The sequence below is a fragment of the Phascolarctos cinereus genome, unplaced genomic scaffold, assembly GCF_003287225.1.
Source record: "Phascolarctos cinereus isolate Bilbo 61053 unplaced genomic scaffold, phaCin_HiC Scaffold_4;HRSCAF=312, whole genome shotgun sequence".
NCBI classification, from domain to species: Eukaryota; Metazoa; Chordata; class Mammalia; order Diprotodontia; family Phascolarctidae; genus Phascolarctos; species Phascolarctos cinereus.
In genome coordinates, this window is record NW_027555847.1 from 269,160,261 (window position 1) to 269,182,356 (window position 22,096).

General features: G+C 38.3%; 1 protein-coding gene across 4 annotated transcripts in view; it reads right to left on the bottom strand.

Moving 5' to 3' along the window:
* Positions 1-885: 885 nt before the first annotated feature.
* SLC24A2 (solute carrier family 24 member 2) overlaps positions 886-22,096 on the bottom strand; it is a 299,391-nt gene continuing 278,180 nt past the window's right edge. For all 4 annotated transcript variants that reach the window (XM_021004589.2, XM_021004590.2, XM_021004591.2 and 1 more), the window contains 3 exons: positions 21,873-21,962; positions 11,126-11,292; positions 886-3,024 (listed from right to left, as the gene is read on the bottom strand). In XM_021004589.2, coding sequence (XP_020860248.1) covers positions 2,775-3,024; positions 11,126-11,292; positions 21,873-21,962 — 507 coding nt within the window. In that variant the 3' untranslated portion in view covers positions 886-2,774. The remainder of the gene's footprint in view (positions 3,025-11,125; positions 11,293-21,872; positions 21,963-22,096) is intronic.

Consider the following 22,096-nt stretch of genomic DNA (forward strand, 5'->3'; position numbering starts at 1 on the left):
ACGAATGTAGGTTAGTAACTGTTCTGTGATTTATGGTCATAGAGAATTGCCAAGGGGTTTTGAGAAAACACATGATTTTCACATGGTCACAGAACCAGCATACATTACAGAAAGAAACTGAATCTAGGTTTCATTGACTCTGATACTGGTTCTCTATTTACTTCAGCTTGCTAACTCTCATTAGATGGAAACTTTGTAGGGAATTGTGGTCCTGGGTCTGTAGTGGGTATATTCCTCTTAGCCTGGAAAAATATAACTTCCCTGGTGGAGTTGAAGTCCCAGTCTTTTTAAACCATATGGTATATTCTACTATTACACACCTTGTAAAGGCACGCTTACAAAAGAAGGTAAAAATGGTAGGATGGTAGGACTGGAGACAGCATTTAAAAGCTAGCTAATGTGGCGGGCTCTGTTTACTTGTCTGTAGTTTTTATTTTATTCCTTATCTTTGTAGTAGGAATCCCCATTTAGGAGTGTGATAGTGTGATTGTGTGTGTGTGTGCGCGTCTGTAATAGTTTTGTCGGGAGCCATCTGTCAATGAGGGGCTGGATACTCTGCAATTACTATGGAGTCCTGACTGATTTGGAATTGGTGGCCCTCCTCTCCTCTTTCTTTTTTTTTCTTTTTCTTTTCTTTTCTTTTTTGGGTAGGCAATGGGGTTAAGTGACTTGCTCAGGGTCACAGAGCTAGTAAGTGTTATGTGTCTGAGGTTGGATTTGAACTCGGGTCATCCTGAATCTAGGGCCGGTGCTCTATCCACTGCACCACCTACCTGCCCCCTCCTCTCCTCTTTCTTATCAGTAGGCCTTATATAGTCTCTCTCTATGATCATGCACATGCATTTCCATACCCGCCAATATTAAAATAACTGATGATACCAATGACACAACATAATGAAGCCCAAGGGGTATGCAATTCCCCAATTGTGTGACATGCCACATGATATATCGCATGATATATATCAACAGAGAGGCCCAGTGGGATGAATAAAGAATATTGGGGCACCCTGAATTCATATTTTTTTATTTCTTTTGTTGCAATTACAATTGTGAAGAAATTAAACACTTGCTTTTCTTGTTTGCCAATTGTCTTTTTGTTTGGGGGGGGTGGTGGTGGAGGGGAGAGGGTCAGCTTTCCTCTCTGCTCCTATATAGAGATGGAGAATCACACAAGAAACAAATTAGAGATGGAGAGTACTGAATGAAATATGGATTGCCCTTGAGACATTGAGAAAAATCCATGTGGCAAGAGCCTCATCGAAGTCAGCTCTGAAAACAGCATGGAAAATTTGTCATGTGTGGCCCTTAGCAATCTATCTCCCCTACAAGCAGGGTACATGCCAGCAATATACCTGCAGGCTACTCTGATGGTGGAAAATGAAGTGACATGCATGACCTTTAACCAAATACTGATCTGCAACAAGCCCTACATTTGGCTCAGCACAGGAGTAACTCAGAGGTCAGAAGGAAACCTCACTATAGAATGCTTAGCTTCAACTCTATTTTCTCAAGCATCTCTGCATAGCCTAGCCCTAACCTGCATTTATCTCCTGATACTACACCTCTATGATAGGCCTAATGACTTTTCTGGGCACTAAGGTCATCTATCATCACTCTGAAAGGGTTCCCAAAAGAACCAAAGCCCAAAGAGTTCTTCTCTCAGGATGGTAATCCATTCCATAAAGCTAAACTTTTTCAAACTAGGTAGGGATCTGATGTTACTGGAAAAGTAATGCAGATAACAATCACAGCTCAAATATCTTTTTTGCTTTTCATGATGATAATGATGGCAAGAGCATTAGAATGACAGGGGTATAGTTTATATAGTCTTGCTGTTTTAGGAATAAAGCTAATTAATTTAGCAGTCATATAGTCTACTTGCATGCTGGAGTGATAGGAGGAGAACCTTCCTTTTATTCCCCTCTCCAAAATGTCAGTTTGGGTCTTATAGCTAAGTAGCCTGAGGAACCTTGTGGGTTCCAAGCTGTCACTACACATACAGACTGGCTGTTCTGGCTTCTCAGTCCAGTTTGTAAGAGCATTTGAGGGCTCCTACAGGGTGGTTCAGTCTTTATGAAATACAACACTTGTTCTCTCTACTAAATGATTCTAATGGTTTCTCAAAACTTTTCCATTTCAAGAGTCTGTACAAGCCTAACCTGAGTGTTGGTTCCAGGGAAGAATGTTGCTGAATGCAACCCTTCCCTTGTCCAACCCTAATTCTGCTAGATGACACTTTCCAAAATGGCCAGACCAAAAGTTGGTACCCCTCCTCAAATACTAGATACTAGAGCTATCCCTGAAATGATACATATTTATATGTATATATATTTCTTCTTTCTTCATGTGTGTATAAGCATATGTTAATATATGTATGGAAAGAGTGCAATACATAGAAACTGGTAGTTTGTATATGTATATATATGTATATATGTATACATATAACTGACGTTATAGCTCACGTTGTTATAGCTTTATGTACCTCCGACCAGCGAGGAGTACGACCTGTCAGTGGTGAGTAGAGAAAAGCCACAAAATGACTGCCCTTGTCTCTTCTGTGTGACTGTGACAGTCAGTGACAGAGGCAGCAGCACATGAAGTGAACTTGGAATCCATCCCTCCTTAAGCTAAGGAGATAAGCTTTACAAAAATATAGGGCTATGTGCCAGCTGCCTCTTCTTCAGGGGGTTTAGAGGACCCAGGCTGAGAGAGGATAGGGATTGGGGACCATCTGTTGCTGTCTCAATTATTTATTTAAGAAATGGCTTTTCCAGCTATATGGAGACGGGGCACATGATGATTCTGTCCTCCAAGAGGACACTGACCACCAGGAATCCAAAGTACAGGCCAAACATGGTAAATCCCAGGATTTTGTTCATCCTCCATTTGCAGAGAGCGATGGAGATGATGACGAAGAGTAGCATGATGAAGAGGAGAACGATAGCACAGAAGAGACCATTGCTGCTGACTGTCACTGGTTTGAATCTGTGAATAGCAGAATATAAAAGCCAGGGCAGTGGGAGTCTGTGAGGAAACAGAAGCAGAGACAAGAGGGGAGGGAGGGAGGGAGACAAGTAGTGATCAAATGTGTTTTGAAAGACTCTCAAAAGAAATGAAGAATCTCATAAACTCATTAGAAGGGTATGTCTTTTTTGGTTTACTATGCTGGAAATGAATTGAAAGTCAGGGAAGGAAACGAATTTGTTCCTTTTTGATTGGAAGACAATTTTTTTGGGGGGATATCCAAAGGAAAAAATTCCATAGATAAGGAATGCATTTATTCTCAATCATAGCAGAAAATGATTTATGAATTTCATTTGAACTTAGCTATATTTTCTAAATTTAAGTTTTGATGTGATTGTAGGAATGTAAAGAGATGATGTCACAATGAACAGTCCTTATGAATACTTACTTCCAAGTTTGTGACTGGAGTAGGGCTTGGGAGAGACAGAAACATGGTTGAGAAAACATTGAACCAGTCCCGTCCCCACGAAAGCTATTCGTGTCAGGGAGTGAAGCCAGTGTGAAGTAAATTTCACTCTCTCCTTTTTTTCTGAGAAGTAAATTTCTCAACACATCAGGATGCTAAGGCAGCATTGCAGTCCAACCTGGCACACTAAGCACCATCAGAGTGGAAGGAGATGGGTGAAAGGAGAAAATATTGGAGCAGCTTTAGGGCATAATAAAAAGAGTTCTGGACTTGAACTCAGGAGACCTGTTTTAAATCTTGGCTCTAGTGTTTATTACCTTAATATCATGGGCAAATCACTTACCTTAGTGTCCTTGTCTGTAAAAGAGAGAGATACTGATACTTGCACTACCTACTTCACAGTGTTGTGAAGAAAGACTTTCTAGACCTTAATGCATTATATAAATGAGTTCTTATTATTAGCGAAGCAATGTGCAATCTTCAGAGTAGCATCTTTCATCCATTCATCTATCCATCCAAATATTGATTAAACACCCACTACATATATATCAAACTGCTTCAAGCACTGACAGGGGGATACAAAGATTGAAACAATAGTCACTCTCCATCATCTGATCATCATCTGAAGACCTGAGTTCAAATCCAGCCTCAGCTGTGTGACCCTGGGGAAGTCACTTAATCTCTGATTGCCTGACAAAATGAATACACTGGAGAAGGCAGTGACAAACCACTACAGTATCTTTGCCAAGAAAACCTCAAATGGGATCATGGAGGGATGGACATGACTGAAATGACTGAACAACATCAGCTAACAGCTGCTGTAAAAATATGAAAAATGTATTCTGCTGATGGAAGCTAATAGAAGTTTAATAGTGAGGTGAATTCTAGTGAAGAAATACATGGGGGGAGTGCATAGCAAAGGCTGATTTGATTCTTGGCTGGCCTCAGGGATATTCTATTAAACCGGAACAGCTTGGGGAACTGGGTAGGGTACTTATCCTAAATTGCGTGTTCCAGTGAGTTACTTGAACCGATATGACAGCCATGAAATTTAGGCGGCTCTCCAAGAGACCATTTGAGCTGAGGTTGACCTACACCAGGTCCTCATTTCCTGAGGATCTTCTAGACTCTAGAAGATTCCCCCCTCCCGCTCTCTACCGCTGTCCAAATCCAAGGCAACTTGAGCACTTCTTTGGGAGATGATGTAACCAAACAGAGGTTTGTGGATGGGATATTATTCAGTATGACATCTGCCAACCAGTACTTGATTCTAAGTTAGACCCTGAGATTCTTCTCAGCGTAGCAGGAGTCTCAAGGTATCACACAATCTGAGATTTGGAAAGGATTTCAATGGCCATGTAGCCCAACTCACCTATGAAAGGAACCCCTGTACCTGACAAGTGGTCGTCCAGGTGGGCTGTGCCATTTTTGGATAGTCCTAAATGTTGGGAAATTTTTGCTGACATTAACCCCAAATTGGCCTCTTTATAATTTCCTCCTGTTGTTCCTGATTACGTACCATAGAGACAAACAGAACAAGTCTAAAGCCCCCTCCAACGTCAGCCTTTCGGATACTTGAAGACAGTGATCATGTTTCCCCTGAGTCTTCTCTAGGCTTCACACACCACCTTGGATACCCTCCTGTGGAAATCCTCCAGCTTATCAACATCCGTCTTAAAATGTGATGGGCAGAAATGAGCAGAATATTCCAAATGAGGTCTGATGAGGATAGTGGGTAGCAGGACTGCTACCGCACCTTCCTATTGCTGGCAGCTATGCCCCTCTTCATGTAGCCCCAAATCACATCAGCTTTTCTAGCTGCCCTATAACACTGCTGAAGCATATTGAGTTTTCCACTAAAACCCTCAGATTTTTTTTAGCCCATTTGCGGTCTATCCCTGTTTTATACCTGTGAAAATGACTTTTTTTTTGGTACCCAAGTTCAAGACTTTACATTTATCCCTATTTAAGTTCATCTTTTTTTTTCTTTTTTCTTTGGTGAGGCAATTGGGGTTAAGTGACTTAGGTCACACAGCCGGTAAGTGTTAAGTGTCTAAGGGTGGTTTTGAACTCAGGTCCTCCTGACTCCAAGGCTGGAGCTTTATCCACTTCACCACCTAGCTGCCCCTTTTTAAAGTTCATCTTAATAGATTCAGTGCAGTGCTCTAGCCTGGTGGTATCAAATTCATATCCTGCTGCTGCGAAGGGGTCCCCCAAACCCCAGGGCTAAGCTGGGTTAAAACGTAAGCGAGAAATACTTAATAAAACATATATAAATACAACATAGATAATGCTAATTTGTGGTTTTCTAAATCAACACATGGCCTGCATATCTATTTGAGTTTGTCCCAACACTTTTCAAGATGCTTTTGGATCCTGACTTGTCATTCTCTGTGTTACCTATCCCTCCTGACTTTGAGTCACTTGCACATTTGATGAGCCTGCCATTTGTTATCCAAATCATTGATAAAGCATATTAAACTCTACAGGGCAAGCTAAGGTCCCTGGGTACTGTACTAGAGACCTACCATTGACATCAAACAATTAATGACTACTCTGAGTCTGGCCACCAATAAGAACTGAATCCATCTGGTTTGTTATCATCTAATCCATATTTCTCCATTTTCTCTGCAAGAAGAGTATGACATACTTTATTAAAGTTTTGCTAAAATCTAGATAAATTATATTCATGCAATTCCCAGCTATCTATTAGTTTAGTAAACCTATCAGAAAATGAAATTACATTAGTCTGGAATGACCTGATTTTACTGAGGCCATGCTGGCCCTTTGTAATAGTTGGTTCTCTGTCTAGATATTTGCCAAACCATCTCTTTAATGATCCACTCTAGAATTTTCCTAGCAATCAAAATCAATTGGCCTATAGTTTGCAGACTCTATTCTCTTTCTTCTTTTTTTTTTTTGTGTTGAAAATTGGTACATTTCCCCTTCTCCAATCCCGTGGTACTTCACCCATTTTGCATGATCTTTCAAATATCACTGACAGTGGCTGAGCAATCACATTCCCCATTTCTCTCAGGATCCAGCTCTTTTCATCTGGGCTGGGCACCTGGAATTCATTAAAAGCAGCTGGGGGCTCATTTCAACTATCCACTTATTTATCTTGAGTATCAACTACCTGTAAGTCATTTTGGTTCTGTCATTTCTAGTTTAGAGGTTATTTTTCTTTACATAGAAAACAAAAAGAAACAGTAATTGAGCAGTCATACTTTCTCTTTGTTGTAAGTTATCATGATCCCATCCACCCTAAATAAAGATCTTGTCCCGTTTTTGTGGCTCCGTTTTCTCCCAAGATAGCTAAAATTCCCCTTTATTGATGTTTTTACCAGACTCAGCTCATTCTGAGCTTCAGCATTCCTGACAACATTTTAATATAACAATGCCATTGTTTCAATTGTGTCTGATTCTTTGTGACCCCATTTGGGGTTTTCTTGGCAAAGATATTAAAGTGCTTTGCCATTTCCTTCTCCAACTCACTTTACAGATGGGGAAACTGAGGCAAACAGAGTTAAATGGCTTGACAAGTGCCACACAGCTTTTAAGTGTCTAAGTCCAAATTTGAACTCAGGTCTTCCTGATTCTAGGCCTGGCACTCTATACACTGTGCTACCTAGATGCCCATTATATGTAACAATGATCTTATATTCATCCCTTGTTCTACCTTCTATTCATTTCTTTTTTAAGTCTAAGTTGGTTTATGAATTCCCTGTTTACCTCCATAAGTTTCTTAAGACAAATCTCATTTTCCCCTTTTTTGCTGGAGTTGTTTTCCTTTGTGTCTTTAAATTTTAATTTCTGAGCATCTATCATCCCCCCTGGCCTGGGATTTTAGTCCTCAAGCATTTTAGTCCATGGAATCCTACCTATTTTTCCTCTGAACTATTTGAAATTTGCTTTCCACAAGTCTAAGATGAATGCCCAGGGTCCCTCTCCTTTCTCACAAACATTAGCATGGAGCAGGTCACTTCCCCAGAAGGCAGAGATCATACCTTTTTCTACCTCAGAATCAGATATAGAATAGAATTTCTTCTTGTTAGTTCCTCTACCTTTTGAAGGATGAAATGGTCATTAAAGCAAATAAAAAGATAGTAGCTGTTCTGCCTTTGGCAGAGAGAGAGAGAGAGAGAGAGAGAGAGAGAGAGAGAGAGAGAGAGAGAGAGAGAGAGAGAGGGAGAGAGGGAGAGAGAGAGAGAGAGAGAGAGAGAGAGAGAGAGAGAGAGAGAGAGAGAGAGAGAGAGAGAGAGAGAGAGAGAGAGAGAGAGAGAGAAACTGAAGCCCCCTATGACTACTATATCATACCCTTGTACGTGTGACTTCTTTCGCAAACTCCTCATCTATTTCCTCTTTCTGTCCAGGTGGTCTATGGTACACTGCAATTGCAAAATCATCTCTATTTCTTCCTTTCTTTGACCTATAACCAAATACTCTCCATCCTGTTTCTCCCTCTAGTTCCTGGATTACCTCACACAAATGCACCTTCTTAATACACAAAGCTATGGCTACCTCTCTATTTGTTGAGTGTACTTAGCTTATCTATCTATTTTTTATTTTTGAATAAGGTATACACATCCAGAGCCATAGTCCAGTAATGGATTTCATCTTATCAAAGTTCAGTGATACCTATGAGGTCAGATCCGTCTCCTTGCTTTGTGATCTTTCTCTTGTATGTTGCCTAATTTTGGAGAATTTATGTACATAGTCTATACTATATTTTTATGTCAGGAGTGGGCAACCTGTGGCCTAGAGGGCCATAGCATATGTGGCCCTCTAAGCCGCAGGTTGCCCACCCCTGGTCTGTTCTATACTAAATGTCTATTTTATAGACATTTGAGGCCATAGGTTTTACGGCTGATTGCTTTAAAAAAAAATGTTTCCTGTATCCAGGTAGCTCAGCTGCTAGTTTTCTTCTTCCTTCTTTGAAATTATTCTCTACAGTATCTAACTTGGGGTATATAGATAGTCTTCCTTCCTCCATCCTTTTTAAGGGCCTTTTCATTTAGATTTGCAAGATATCTGGCAAATACAATCTTACTAGGAAATCTAAAATTTTTTCTTGACTTTAAAAAAAAGATTTATGCTTATTTACCTCAAAAAGGATTTGAACTCTCTATTTCTTGCTGTCACATTCATACTCCTGACTAATTAACTCTAGTTAGTTAAGTTGAAATGCATTAGGGTTAGACTTCAGGGCATTGGTTTACTTTGACACTCTCTCTCTCTCTCTCTCTCTCTCTCTCTCTCTCTCTCTCTCTCTCTCTCTCTCCTGTGAGCGAAATATTTCATATTTTCGGGTACAAAAATAGATCCACTAGTCAATAATAAAAATAAGACAATAAATAACAAAATATTTTGTGCTTACAGAAAACTCCCCACCCATCAAATCATATGTTAATTGGGAGTAATACCAAACAAGGCAAAACCTCAGCAAACTTAAAGCAGTTTGACATTTTAATATGTATCTAGGTTGCATGGTGGAAAGCGTTAATAGAATTTTGGACCTGCAGTTAGGAAGGCCTAAGTTCAAATCCAGCCTCAGACACTTACTAGCTGTTTGATTTGGGGCAAATCACTTAACATCTCTCAACCTCAGTTTCCTCATCAGTAAAATGGGGATAATATTAGCACCTACCTTACAAGGCTTGTTACAAGGATCAAATGAGATAATGTGAGTAAAGTGCTTTTCAAACCTCAGAGTGATATATAAACAGTAGCTATCATCATTATTATCAATGCTTATGTTTATACTTGGGATAATGGGATTTAGACATGTCGACACAAGCTTTATGCTATCTAGATGAGCTGGTGGCAACTTGGGATGGTAGTAGGAAAGGATGGGATAAGTTTATTCATTCATTCATTTATATTGAACAAATTCACATTATGGGAGAGTCACTACTCTAGGTGCTGTGAGGGGATAGAAAGAAGCTTTAGAAATGTTACCAGCTCTCAGGGAGGAACACATGGGAAAAACATGACTTATTAACAAGAAAAGGTAATTAACATTATGATACATTAAGGGCCAAAGGAGTAGACAGGAAATGGCTGGTAAAAAGATAGAATCACAGGGTCTGGCATCAGAAGGAAGCTTAGAATGTAGAACATGGAAGATTAGACTTGGAAGGAACTGTAGACCTCATTTGGTCTAATCCCTCCTTTTACAAAGGAGGAAAATGAGGGCCAGAATGGTTAAGTGACCTAAGTTACTTGCCCAAGGTCATACATTTAACAGAGCTGGGATTTAATCCCAGGATCTCTGACTACAAATTCAATGTTTTTTTTTCTTTTTTCCCAGTTACACTAGGATGAGAGTTATTGGTTTCTGGGGAAAAAAATTGGATTAAAAAGCCTCAAAACATTAAGTGATATTGAATAAAATGGTCCAGAGGTACCTCTTTATTTAGATTTCTGTTTTGGGCTATGTTTCTAGAAAGGGAAAGTACAAGTTAGGAAAATTTTGTGGGAATAGCGGTTTTGATAGGTAACCGAGCTCATGTATAGCTTGCTTGTACATTTTTTTTTTGCATGGTGTCTCCCCCATTAGACTGTGAGCTCCTTGAGAGCAGAGACTCTCTTTTAATCTTTCTTTGTACCTCCAGTGCAGAGCACAGTGTTTACCCCATAATAGCTGGTTAACAAATGCTTGTTTATTGACTGACTAGGGCCCAGACATAATTTTCTCAGTGACCATAAAAGTTGGTGAAAAATATGAAAATGGAAGTTAAATTATGAAATGAAAATGGAGATTAATTCAAAAGCTTGTTTTGTATGTCAGACTGTGCTAAACTCAAAATGAGTAGCGGAACTTAGACCTGTATGTGAACAGTCTGCCCCAGAGAGGTCTCCTCACCATGACAAGGTACTGTTGCACCTTCATTGGAATTCCGTGTGGACTCTATTGGAGAGGATGTGGTAGGAGAACAGAACCACAAAAAAAGAAGGAAAATGGACATAATCTCAAAGATATGGCATTTAGAGGAGAATTCAGCATTATCAAAATGAGAGTACTTTAACTTCTGATAAGAAAAATTAGATAATGAAGAGAATTATTCTTTTCTACCTGGTTTCCTCCAGCCCCCGAAAATAGTTATAATGACAACTAGGGGCCATGCAAATGGGACATGACCTATAATTTTTCTGATTTTTAATAGTCATGGAACATTTCCATGAGGATATTTATATAAATGGCAGCTTCAAGTCATAACAGCATTTCTTTTTTTTTTTTCTGAGGATAAATGGATATTCACGTTGGATACAGGTCTCAGTTTTTAGATGATCCAAATTCCAACTGGTATCAAAGGGAATTTTCTCTGGGGTCAGAGTGAAATGAGTGCAGTGAAATTGCAGAAGTATCTGAAACAGACTCAAATCCCTTTTGTTCTACAACATACAACCAATGTAGAAATTTGTAACTTTTTTGAGTAAGTGAAATTTCCCCAAAGGCTTCCTTAAATATTCAAACCACATGGGGACTCTAGTACCCAATTTATCTAACAAGACTGAAAGCAGAAAATGTCAGTTGTGAACACTCTTTACTTTTAGCTAACATTTTTAATTTTTGACTAGCTAGCCTCATGTTTGGAGACTGTCGTTTTATCTGTGAGTGCATCTCTGCAGAAAAAGTCAGAATGAGGCAAAGCTATTCCCCTATGAATTCAACATCACAAGTTCTCTACTTACCCCACTGTGATGTCAAAGATATTGCTCCCAACAGAGCTGGACACTGCCATATCCCCAAGTCCTTTCCGAGCCACTATGACACTGGTAATGAGGTCAGGTATAGAAGTCCCAGCAGCTAAGATGGTGAGGCCCATAATTTCTTCACTAATACCAATTGTTTCTCCAACCTAAATGTGAAAATAATAATAATAATAATAACAGTTTACATTCAAATAATGCTTTACAGTATACTTCCCCGTTGCTAATACTAGACAGAGAAGAAAGGCCAATTGTGCCCTCAGTCTGAAACTCAGTAACATGAAGGAAAGTTTTGTAGAAAGCTCTATCTCCATGACATAACTTAATGAGTTATAGCTAAAACTCAAAACCTATTATTTTAGATATATTTTCTCTGAGATTAGGGATGTATACATGTGGAGGGTTTGGGCAAGCTGTAACACATTATAAATAAGCAATTACTAAGGAAAAACAGTGTAAATGATGTAATTGAAAACACGTATGAGGGACGATGATAAACTGGTCATGTGCTGAGAATGACAGACAGCCTGTGTGCTCCATTGGCATTCTAGCGATACCAGGAGAAAATGAGGAAAATTCCCATTACATTAGCTAGTGAACTTATGAAGGAACATGGAGAAAAGGCACAAAGGATGGAAAGGAAGAGTTGAAATTTGAAATTTGCATCATTTGAGAGAATGCTCTATAATGAAATGTTTAATAACAGGCTCTTTTTCTCTACCCTTCCCGCAAAAAGTACCCACAACACACTATTAAATGTAATCTGTCTTATTGACATTTTCTCCATCACTTTCAACAATAACAACAAAAATCCCAATAGTGTTTTCTGAATTCTGAGGCATAAATGCTCACACTGAAAATTTAACAATCAGCTATCCTGAGCTGGTATGGATTGGCTCCAGAACACTCTTGGAATACTCCCATTGATTAGATCACAGACCCATTTGAATACCGAATATTTTATGGTTTATGATGCATATATTACAAAGCAAAATACATTTGATCCTTACAGCAACTCTGTGAAGTAATTAGTGTAACTTATTATTCCAATTTTACAAGTGAAGACATATATCTGCCCACCAAATTCTATGAGAATTGAGAATGATCTCAATTAAGGTAGGACTACAATAAGTGAAACACGATTGGGTATATTAATATTTATGTTTGTGTTATTACTAAGGTGGGGCAAGTGACTTTCTGGTTCAGGCCACTTGGGGCCACTATAAGAGAGAGACTTTTTGTCACCACTAAGATAAGAAGAAGACATTGCCTCAGTGTTTATTTTGAGCTTCTAGACATTGTTCTTGGAAGCTTGAGGGTTACAACATCTGCAGAATCAAGGCTGGGAAAGAAGCCAAAGTTCCTATGTTGACTAGCTGGCAGGTATCCTTATCTGTTGCCTTCCGTTACTTGTTTCCAGACATATATACCCTTATCTTCCCCTCCTGCTCTCTGTAAAATTCCATTTTTCTATGCTGCTTAAATATTCACATTCTATATAAGGCTGCTGAAGCTGATGCTTTAGGCTTTCTGACTGTTTTTTCCCACAGATGTGCTTAATAATAAAACTCTGCAGATATCCATCTCTGCATCATTGATTTGGTGATTGACAGCAGTACCTAATCAATGCACCCTTGGGTAATTTTTACCTCAAAGAAGACAATAAGATTTGGAAAATTGCACATAAGCTCTGTGCCACCCAGATGTGCTGGTGGTGGGCAAGAAAGATGACTAGAGTTATATCTGAAAGACACCTTAGAGATCATTTAGACCACTTTATAGATTTTGTTTTTATAGATAAGGAAATTTAGGCCCATAAAGTTTAAGTGACTTAGGCAGAGATAGCAAGTGGTAAAATAGTAAGCAAGGTTTTGAACCTAGGACCTTTGATTCTAAATCAGTGCCTTCCCCTCTATGCCAGGAAAGAATCTCAGAGACATTATTTTAAAAATGATGGGTTTTGAGTTATTAGTTATAACTCATTAAGGGGATCTGTAAGGATTATCCTTTTCAAGTGGAATAGCTAGTGGATGGCAGAGCTAGGATTCAAATCCATGTACTTTGAGGCCAAATATTTGCTTGTCCTCTCCTTGAGAGTAAGGATTTAAATTTTTTTTATTTTTAAAAATTTATTATTTTTACTTTTTTTTTGTATCTCCAGTGATTAGCTCAGTGGCTGGCATGTAGCAGGTGCTTAATAAACACTTTTTGACTTGACTCAACAAGCAAGAGCATATAAATCATATAAAAGCATATAAAGTCCCCATTTCACATGGGGTTGGTGTAGGGACCTCCCAGGCAAGGTGACTCTTTCTATCAATGCAGGCCAGCATCTCCCATGAAATTTACAGCTTGAGGTGAGTTGTCTGGAGCACTGAGAGGGTTAGTGACCTGCTCATGGTCACACAGTTAGTATGTGGCAGAGGCAGGATTTGAACCCAGGTCCTCTTGGCTTTGAGGCCAGCCCTCTATCCATTATTGTTATGCTGCCTCTACTTCAGACCCAATAGATTGGGAAAATTCAAATGTTCGAAAGTTTTCAAACAAAAAAGAAGTGTTATTGAGGTTAATACAGCATCTCCTCCAGTGTTCCATAAGACAAAGCAGAGAAAGCAGTTTCAGAATCTCAAAACTGGAAGTGACTTCAGAGGTGATCTCTTCTAAACCCTGGACAAGAATCCCCTCTATTATCCCTGTAAAATGGTCACTAAAACTCCAGATAAAAGGCAAATATGCCATCTCCCAACACAGCCCATTCCATTTTTGGATGGCTCTTGCTCCGAGGTTCTTTACAGAGAATCTAAATCTGTCTCTTTGAGACAAGCAATAAGAATATAATACCAGTCTGAAACTTTCAGTAACATCAAGGAAGGTTCTGTTGAAAACTTCCTCTTATGATGTCAACTTCAAAATCCGAGAGGTGTACCTCAAACATTACTAATTTCTTTGAATAATTCCTTATAAAGCAATCTTTGACGAATTTACTAAACCCTTTCTTGATTTTTCATGTATATATATGTAAGTAATATATATGTATATATATGTAATATATATGTATATATGTATATATGTAAGTAATATATGTAAGTAATATATATGTATATATATAAAACAATTCATCTGGAAATTTTTTTTTAGAATTGAAATAATATTTTATTTTTTCATCAGTTACATGTAAAGAAGATTTTTAACATTCATTTAAAAAAATTTTAGAGGGCAGATAGATGGTGCAGTGGATAGAGCACTGGCCCTGAAGTCAGGAGGACCTCAGTTCAAATGCGGTCTTAGACCAGACACTTGACACTTACTAGCTGTATGATCCTGGGCAAGTCACTTAACCCTAATTGCTTCACCAAAAGAAAAAATTTTTTTTGAGTTCCAAATTTTCTGTCTCTTTCCTTTGTCTCTTTCTTCCCTGACACGATAAGCAATTTGATAGAGGTTATACATGTTCAAACATTGCAAAACACATTACCGTATTAGTCATGTTGTGAAATAAGACATAGATCCAAAGGAAAAGAACACACAAAAATATGCAGAAAATGAAAAATAGTATGCTTCAATCTGCATTTAGACTCCATCAGTTCTTTTTTTGGAGGTGGATAGCATTTTTCATCTTAAGTCCTTTGGGATTGTCTTGGATCATTGTATTGCTAAGTCATTCTCAATTGATCCTTGTGCAGTATTGCTGTTACTATGTACAGTGTTCTGGTTCTGCTCACTTCACTTTGCATCACTTCGTATGTCTTCCCACGTTTTTCAAATTTTCAGATATCTTCAGTCTACATTCACATAAATACTTTAGCTTTTCCTCTCCAGGCTACTGGACTTCCTCTCCCATGCCCCATCACCTTGTCATGAAGCCTCCCTCTAGGCCTAGAATTCATACATTGAAAGTACCCCCTGCCCCTTCAGTAAATAGTTCCACCTAGAATTTCCATTTAAGAAGGGTGCCCAGCTAGCTATGTCTCATTCCTCTCTGGGTTATTACACAGTGATAAGAAAATCATGTCCTTTGGGTTAACAACATTTAAGAGAGCAGATAAATCTCCTTCTAGCCCAGTACCCTTTGAGGAGAGCCTTCCTGCTTTCTTTCTTGTAACAGAATAAAGTCTTACTTAGAGAAGGATGGATAGAGAATAAGCTAGAGATATCTATTTTGCCTTCCTTCGAACCAGACAACGATATTCCCATGCCATGGGGAATGGGGTAGCCCTTGATATATTATCTGTAAAAGGACAGATTTGTTTTATTCATGACCCTTGATCATTTTAGTTGCTTTCCTTTTGGCCTGTTTCATCTACATTATATTTTCTTGAGGTGTGGTGACTACCACTGCACGCAAAGTTTTAGGTGAAGAGAATAATTTATAGCTATCATTTTCAAGGTGCTTTATAAAACCCTTCACAACCACCCCATGAGGTAAGTAGATAAATGCAGTTTTTATAGAAGGGCAAAATAATATTTTATATTGTGTTTTCAGTATCTTACTTAATGACTACCAGTGTTTTGTGAAGCAGAACATTACCCCAATATAACCAAGGAACAGATTATAATCATTCATAGATCCATTTCATGAGTCATATCTAATAGCTTAGAGCCCATCCTTAAAACACTTTGGACTGTTAATCTTTATTTGCATTCCTTTAACTTCTGGCATTAAAATTAATTTGCCATTTTTTCCTGGCACTCCTACAACCTTATACTTAAAAAAGAATCAGGTTGTCATTTTGCTGTCCATAAGAATGCAATTACATCAACAAACTTGGGGCTTTTGCTAAGTATTCCCTCTTCCAAGATCACTTATGAAACTTTTTATCAGATTTCTTCATCCAGGGAATTATCCACTTATCTCTACCATTTTATTTATGTTTCCAAAACTCAAGGACTACATTTTATTCTTCTTGTGTTTTTTTCTTGCATCTCACACAGTTCCTTGCACAAAGAAGTTACTCAATAGATGGTTGTTGAATGAATAAATTAGATCAATTTTGGGCAAGTCAAAGTTTTAGATTTTAACTGGACTGAGCCAGTGCTTTGAGAAAATAGGTGAAGAAACCAAAGAATTGTAGATTGTTAGGCCTAGCAGGCACCTTAGACACAATCTAGAATAGCTCCCTCCCTCATTTCACAGATGAGGAAACTGATGCCCTTGAAAGGTCAATATATTATTATCATTTAATTATTAATAAATATCATTCATTAATATAATACCTTAAAATTTATAATGACATATACAGACATCATCTGATTCTCACAACAATCTTATGAAATAGGTTTTATATATATATGACATCATATACAAAATATATGTATAATCCCTAATTTATAGAAAAGTAGACAAAGTTTCAGAGGGAGTAAAATAACTTCCTCAGGGTCACACAATCACAAAATTTCAGATCTGGAAGGGACTATCCCAAAGTTGAGAAAGAATACCATAACCTGGCTCTTGAAAAATTTCTAATGGGATGGGGGATGGGGACACACATTATTTTCAGAGAAGATTGATTTTACTTTTGGATGGCGCTACTTATTAGAAAGTTTTTTCTTATATTAAGGCTCAGTTTGCCTTTTTATAATTTTCATTCCTCATTCCTATTTCTTCCCTCTAGGGCCTAACAAACAAGAATATTTATTCTTTCCTATGACCCCCTTTAAATACTTGAAGATAGCTTTCATGTCTACTCTGAGCCTCCTCTTCTCTAGTACTACAACCAGGACCAGAAGCCAGTTCTTATAACTAAATCATGCCACCTCTCCTTGTTTGGATCAGATCAACAATGAAAGAAGTAATAGCAAAAATACAATATTATGATGGGGTGGTGGTGATGGGGTGGCAAAAGAAGCATAAAACTTTCCTGATTCTTAGAATTAATTTTCTCCCACTTATACAAGTGGCAGTTTTTGCCACAGATTTCCATTCCTCATAAAATTAGTAATTTAACAAAAGGAAACTAAATATTGAATGAAATTTTAGAAGGGAGGCCCAACAAATATGTAAAGAATTTTAATAAGAGCAATATTTTCTGCAAACAATTTTTGAGGAATTGGATTATTCAAATTGCTTGTATTTTGGTAAAATCAGGGCTGATAAAACTCCCATAAAATCATCTGGTTCAGCCATTACTGTTTCAGAACTAGAGAGTGGGGTGTGTGTGTGTGTGTGTGTGTGTGTGTGTGTGTGTGTGTGTGTGTGAAGAGATTATTTTTGTGCATCATTTGAAGGTGAAACTTTTGCTTACAAAAATTAATTTCTTAGCTTTTTCATAATCATCATGGCAAGGGAAAAAGATTTCTGCAATGTGGTCATTGTGGAGAGGAGAGAAGAAAAAGAAAGAGGTAGAAATTGGATGGAAGTTGGGTTTTAAATATAACTGAGGCTTTAGAGGTAGTCATGCTGAAAATACCAGGATATATTTCTAAGAGAAATTATTCTACAATTCATTACTGTTTTTATGGGAGTAAGCTCTTTCCATTGGCTACATAGCCAGAACAGATTTCATCTTTAAAATTATGAAACTAGAACAATCATGCTCTTCTTTCTCTTGATGTTGAGAAAGGTAGAGGTCCAAGTTCTTCCACAGCAAGGGCATCATGAATTGAAGTGGTGGGATGGGAAAGGCTAACTTCCCTTTCCTGTTTCTCATAACTCTAAAAAACAGGCTTGGGGTTTTGCTTTGTTTTGTTTCATTTGTCCTTTTCATTTCTAGGAACAGGTGGTGGGATCCCTTAGAGATCCAGATTTGAGCCATGACAACCTTAGAGCCAGGATACCAGGCTGGATGTGCAGCTAGCCACCCCAGCAGGGAAGTCCTGAGAAGACAGGCTGCCCTGGGACAGGAACCTAAGGTGGCCTTTGGACTTGAAATTTGATGAGACTGTGCTAAACTGTGAACCAAATCCTCTTCCTTTCCCAGGGTATAAGGTGGAACAGGAGGGGATCATGCCTCTAGGTACTAGGGGTAGGAATGTTTATATGTTTTCTCTTGCTATATATTTGAAGAAAATATTCTTATATAAAAGTAAATCTGACTATTAAGTGGTAAAATGGAATTGGAGTGCTTAGATAACTACAAATGGGGAGACACCATCAGCAGGGTCTAATACTATTGGCAGGGAATGCAGACATCCTCCAACCACCTTAAAGGTAGAGTAGAACCCTGGGCGAGGGATGAAATGTAACATGCATGGTTTTCAGGCAGTAGGGGTGGGAGGAGGAAGGGCAGGGCAGTTACTGTTAAACTACTAAACACCTGTTTTCTGTGATTGATTATAAGAAAAAAATAAAATATGCTTAGGTTTTCTTTGTGGTGTTGTTCACCACAAAAATATGACAAGCATTCCATTTATTTTGAAAGTGGGTAGGCTGAAAAGCATTCTTCAGAAGAAATATTTTTCTGAAAGGTATTTGCAAGAAATGTCTTCATGGGATTCTGGAAATAATGGCTGTTATGAGAAAGAGGATTTCTTAGGCAGACCAATGATGCTTGCCAATACAGAGGAAAATAAGACAGCTGAAGCGAAGGACAACTAGTAGTCAGAAGCCTATTAGTAGCAATCAAAAATTGCTTTTTTATCCTCTTGTTGGAGGGCTTAGTACATTATGCTTAATACTCAGTGGTTTTTCTGCAGTGCATTTTACTAATGTTATATTTTTCTTCAGCTTTTGAGTTTTCATTAAATCCCATTTGGTTTATTTTGAAGTGTTAAGATCTTGCCTTGAGATTATGTAAAGCAAAGGAAGCACAGATGCATTTTAAAGTACTCCACCTTTAAATACATAAATCAAAGAAAATTCTCAGTTTTTTTTCCTCCTATGAGATATCTTGCCAATTAATCTCTCAGTGCTTTCAGAACTGCACCACCTTCAACATGGATTTCTTTTGTGCTTGGATTAGCTCCATTTCCAAACTTCATTTTCTCAAGAGCCATTTAAACAACGTCATGCAGCACATTGAGTACTGAGGCCTGAGAGGCCAAATGTGACAGTTCCTCTGCCATTGACAATGAGAACAAATGGTTACAGTTCCATTTTGCTTCTATTTGTCACCCTCTTGCTTTAATCTTTAAGTACTCGTAATACGATTGGGCTTAATGGAGTCTTATATGAAGTTTTCTGAAGACTCCTTTTCCCTTCTGCTGCTCTCCACTCTTTTGTGAAGGAAACACTGCTTTCTGTTTGTATTTATTATTCCATCTCCCTTCTCTGTAATGTTTTGTCAATAAGGTTGTACTCTAAACCAGTGATGTCCTTGGTTTCTATGACTAGCTCCTTGTCAGGTATATCAAATGTCTGTAGGTCGAGGACTTTTATGGGTTCTTTTGGTTTCCTTGTTGTAGTGACTCCTTTATAGCATTTAAACTTTTACAAGAAATGGAGATAATCAGTGTCATTGTGTTTAGCTGTATCCATTTCCTGATATCTGTTGACATCTTGATATCAATTAAAAAAAAAAGACAGTTTGGAGCAGCTATAATTATAAAAGTATCTTATCTTTATCCTTTCTTTTAATTTGATAAAATGTCTATCTGTATATCAATATAGCAAGTGTGTACATATATGTGTGTGTGTGAGTGTGTTTGTGTGTGTACACATATGTGCCAAAGGTGTTTGCTACCATTGTGAGAGATGTCTACACAAAGTAGAAGTGGAATAAGAATTCTGTGCATATGTTTAGGCCCATGAGATGCTCCGGCCAACAGATATTATGTTGATTGCATAAAGTCTAAGAGTACTACAGGGCTTCCTCAGTGAGATTAATTGTGTCCAACTCTTCGTGACCCCATTTGGGGTTTTCTTAGCAAAGATACTGGAGTGGTTTGCCATCTCCTCCTCCAGCTCAATTTACAGATGAGGAAACTGAGGTGAATCAGCTTAAGTGACTTGCCCAGAGTCATGCAGCTAGGAAGTGTCTGAGGCCAGATTTGAATGAGATTATAGTCACTTAAAAATGATAGTCCTGACAGTCTATACAGGAAAAGCAAAATAGATGAAAAATCTCATTGCTTAAACTGATACAAAAATGATGGGCAGTCTAGTGAGCTGGTTTATTAGAATCCTCTATTGGCACTGCATGGGATCATATAATGAGAACAAGGGATAACAGATGCATAATCTGAGTGTGGCATGAGTATGGAATGCTGGAAGATCCAGATGAAACTCACAGCACAGGATTTCTTGAGAGGACATGGACAAGAATGGCATGGTATGGTAAGGTGTGGATGGGTTGTAGCTTGTTTGCTTGGAGGGATCACCTACATTGATGGGACCCCAGAGCCAATCGAAGAAGGAACTAAATTGCATAGTACAGGCAATCAGACGATAAGGCCCTAATTGTGCAATAGAACGATAAATGCTAAAGACACGAGAGAAGGTTTGGCTTTCTTTGGGAAGACTTCATGGAGGAGAATAATGGATTTATAGATGAAAAGACTTTAGAGGTTACCATGCTCTTTATTGCAGGGTTAAAGTATAATCTGGACGTAAAACATTTCACAAAATGGTTACTTATTAAAATAAAAACTGAACAGGAGGAAAAAGTTCAGAATAAGAGATGTCTCATAAACTAAGTGACTAAAACTCAATTCCATTTTCAGAATGGGAATATATTTGAAGGGTTAGAGCTCTATCTCAAAATATCTTTCACAGTCTCAGTAACAAGCAAGAATAGGGCATGAAGAGTCTGGATTTTGTGTCATCAGCTGTGACCTTGGTTGAGTTAGCTTTCCTTTCTGGGTCTCAGTTTCCTCATCTGTTGAATGAGGATGTTGGATTAGATGACCTCTAAGTTCCCTTCCTTCTCTAACATTCTATGTTGTTATAGGTATGGCTTTCCCCCCCCCCCCCGTTATTTAAAGGCAAGAACTGATTTGTGTCTGGGTCATCTTTGGACACCCCAAAGGCATCTCCTTATAATTCTACCAGCTCCAATTCTTCACAGCCTGTCTCCCGCCTTTTCTCAGATTTGCTCACAGCTTCTGTCTATGGTTAAAAAAAAAGTCTTTTCTTTGTTAATAGTCAAGTGCTATATAAACTGGAGTCATTAATACAATTATCATCTCTCGCAAATTTCCCTGTGATATTGAGCAGCAGAGTGGCCTCCTTCCATTTAGAACAGACACAAGTAACGTAACACATAACAGAGTATTCTAGAACGTGTGTTTCTTTCACAAAATTAACTGTACCTAATTCTAGACCATGGGTTCTTAACTTGGGTCCACCAAAGGATCCATGGATAGATTGCTGGGTATCTATGAACTTAGATGGGAAAAATGATATCTTTATTTTTATTACCCTCTAACTCAGGGGTTCCTAACTTATTTTAGTGTCATGGATCCCTTGGCCATCTGGCAAAGCCTATAGGACCCTTTCCAGAATGTTTTTAAAAGCATAAAATAAATTAGATACGATTACAAAGGAAACCAATTATGTTGAAATACAGTTATCAAAATATATGTTAAAAAAAAGTTACAGACCCTAGGTTTATCTGCTCTAGATGAAATTTGAAATTCCCTTCTACTATGAACATGGACAATAAACTTTATTTCCATTAAATGGAAACTTCAACAGCCTAGGCCAGAGATGGGGGACCTGTGGTCTTGAGGCCGCAGGCAAATAGAAGGCAGGATATGTAGCTTGTGCCATCCTATATCCATGAGGACAACCTCTACAGTCTAGACCCAGAAGCAGGAAATGGATGAAGGGGCAGGTAATCAAAGGCGATCTTACCTGATGTGCCCACCAGACCATCAAGTAAGAGAAAATGGCTATCCAGGTGATGGCTCCAAAGAACGTAATGGGAAAAAACTTCCTTGAGGACTGAAAGAGAAGAAAGGTGAAAGAGAGGAACAGTAAGCAATTTGAAAATCTGAGGCTGAGGCATAAGGAATAAGTATGCCAAGAGTCCTAAGGGAATGATTGAGGAGAAAAACAAGAGTAGGAAAAGTCACATC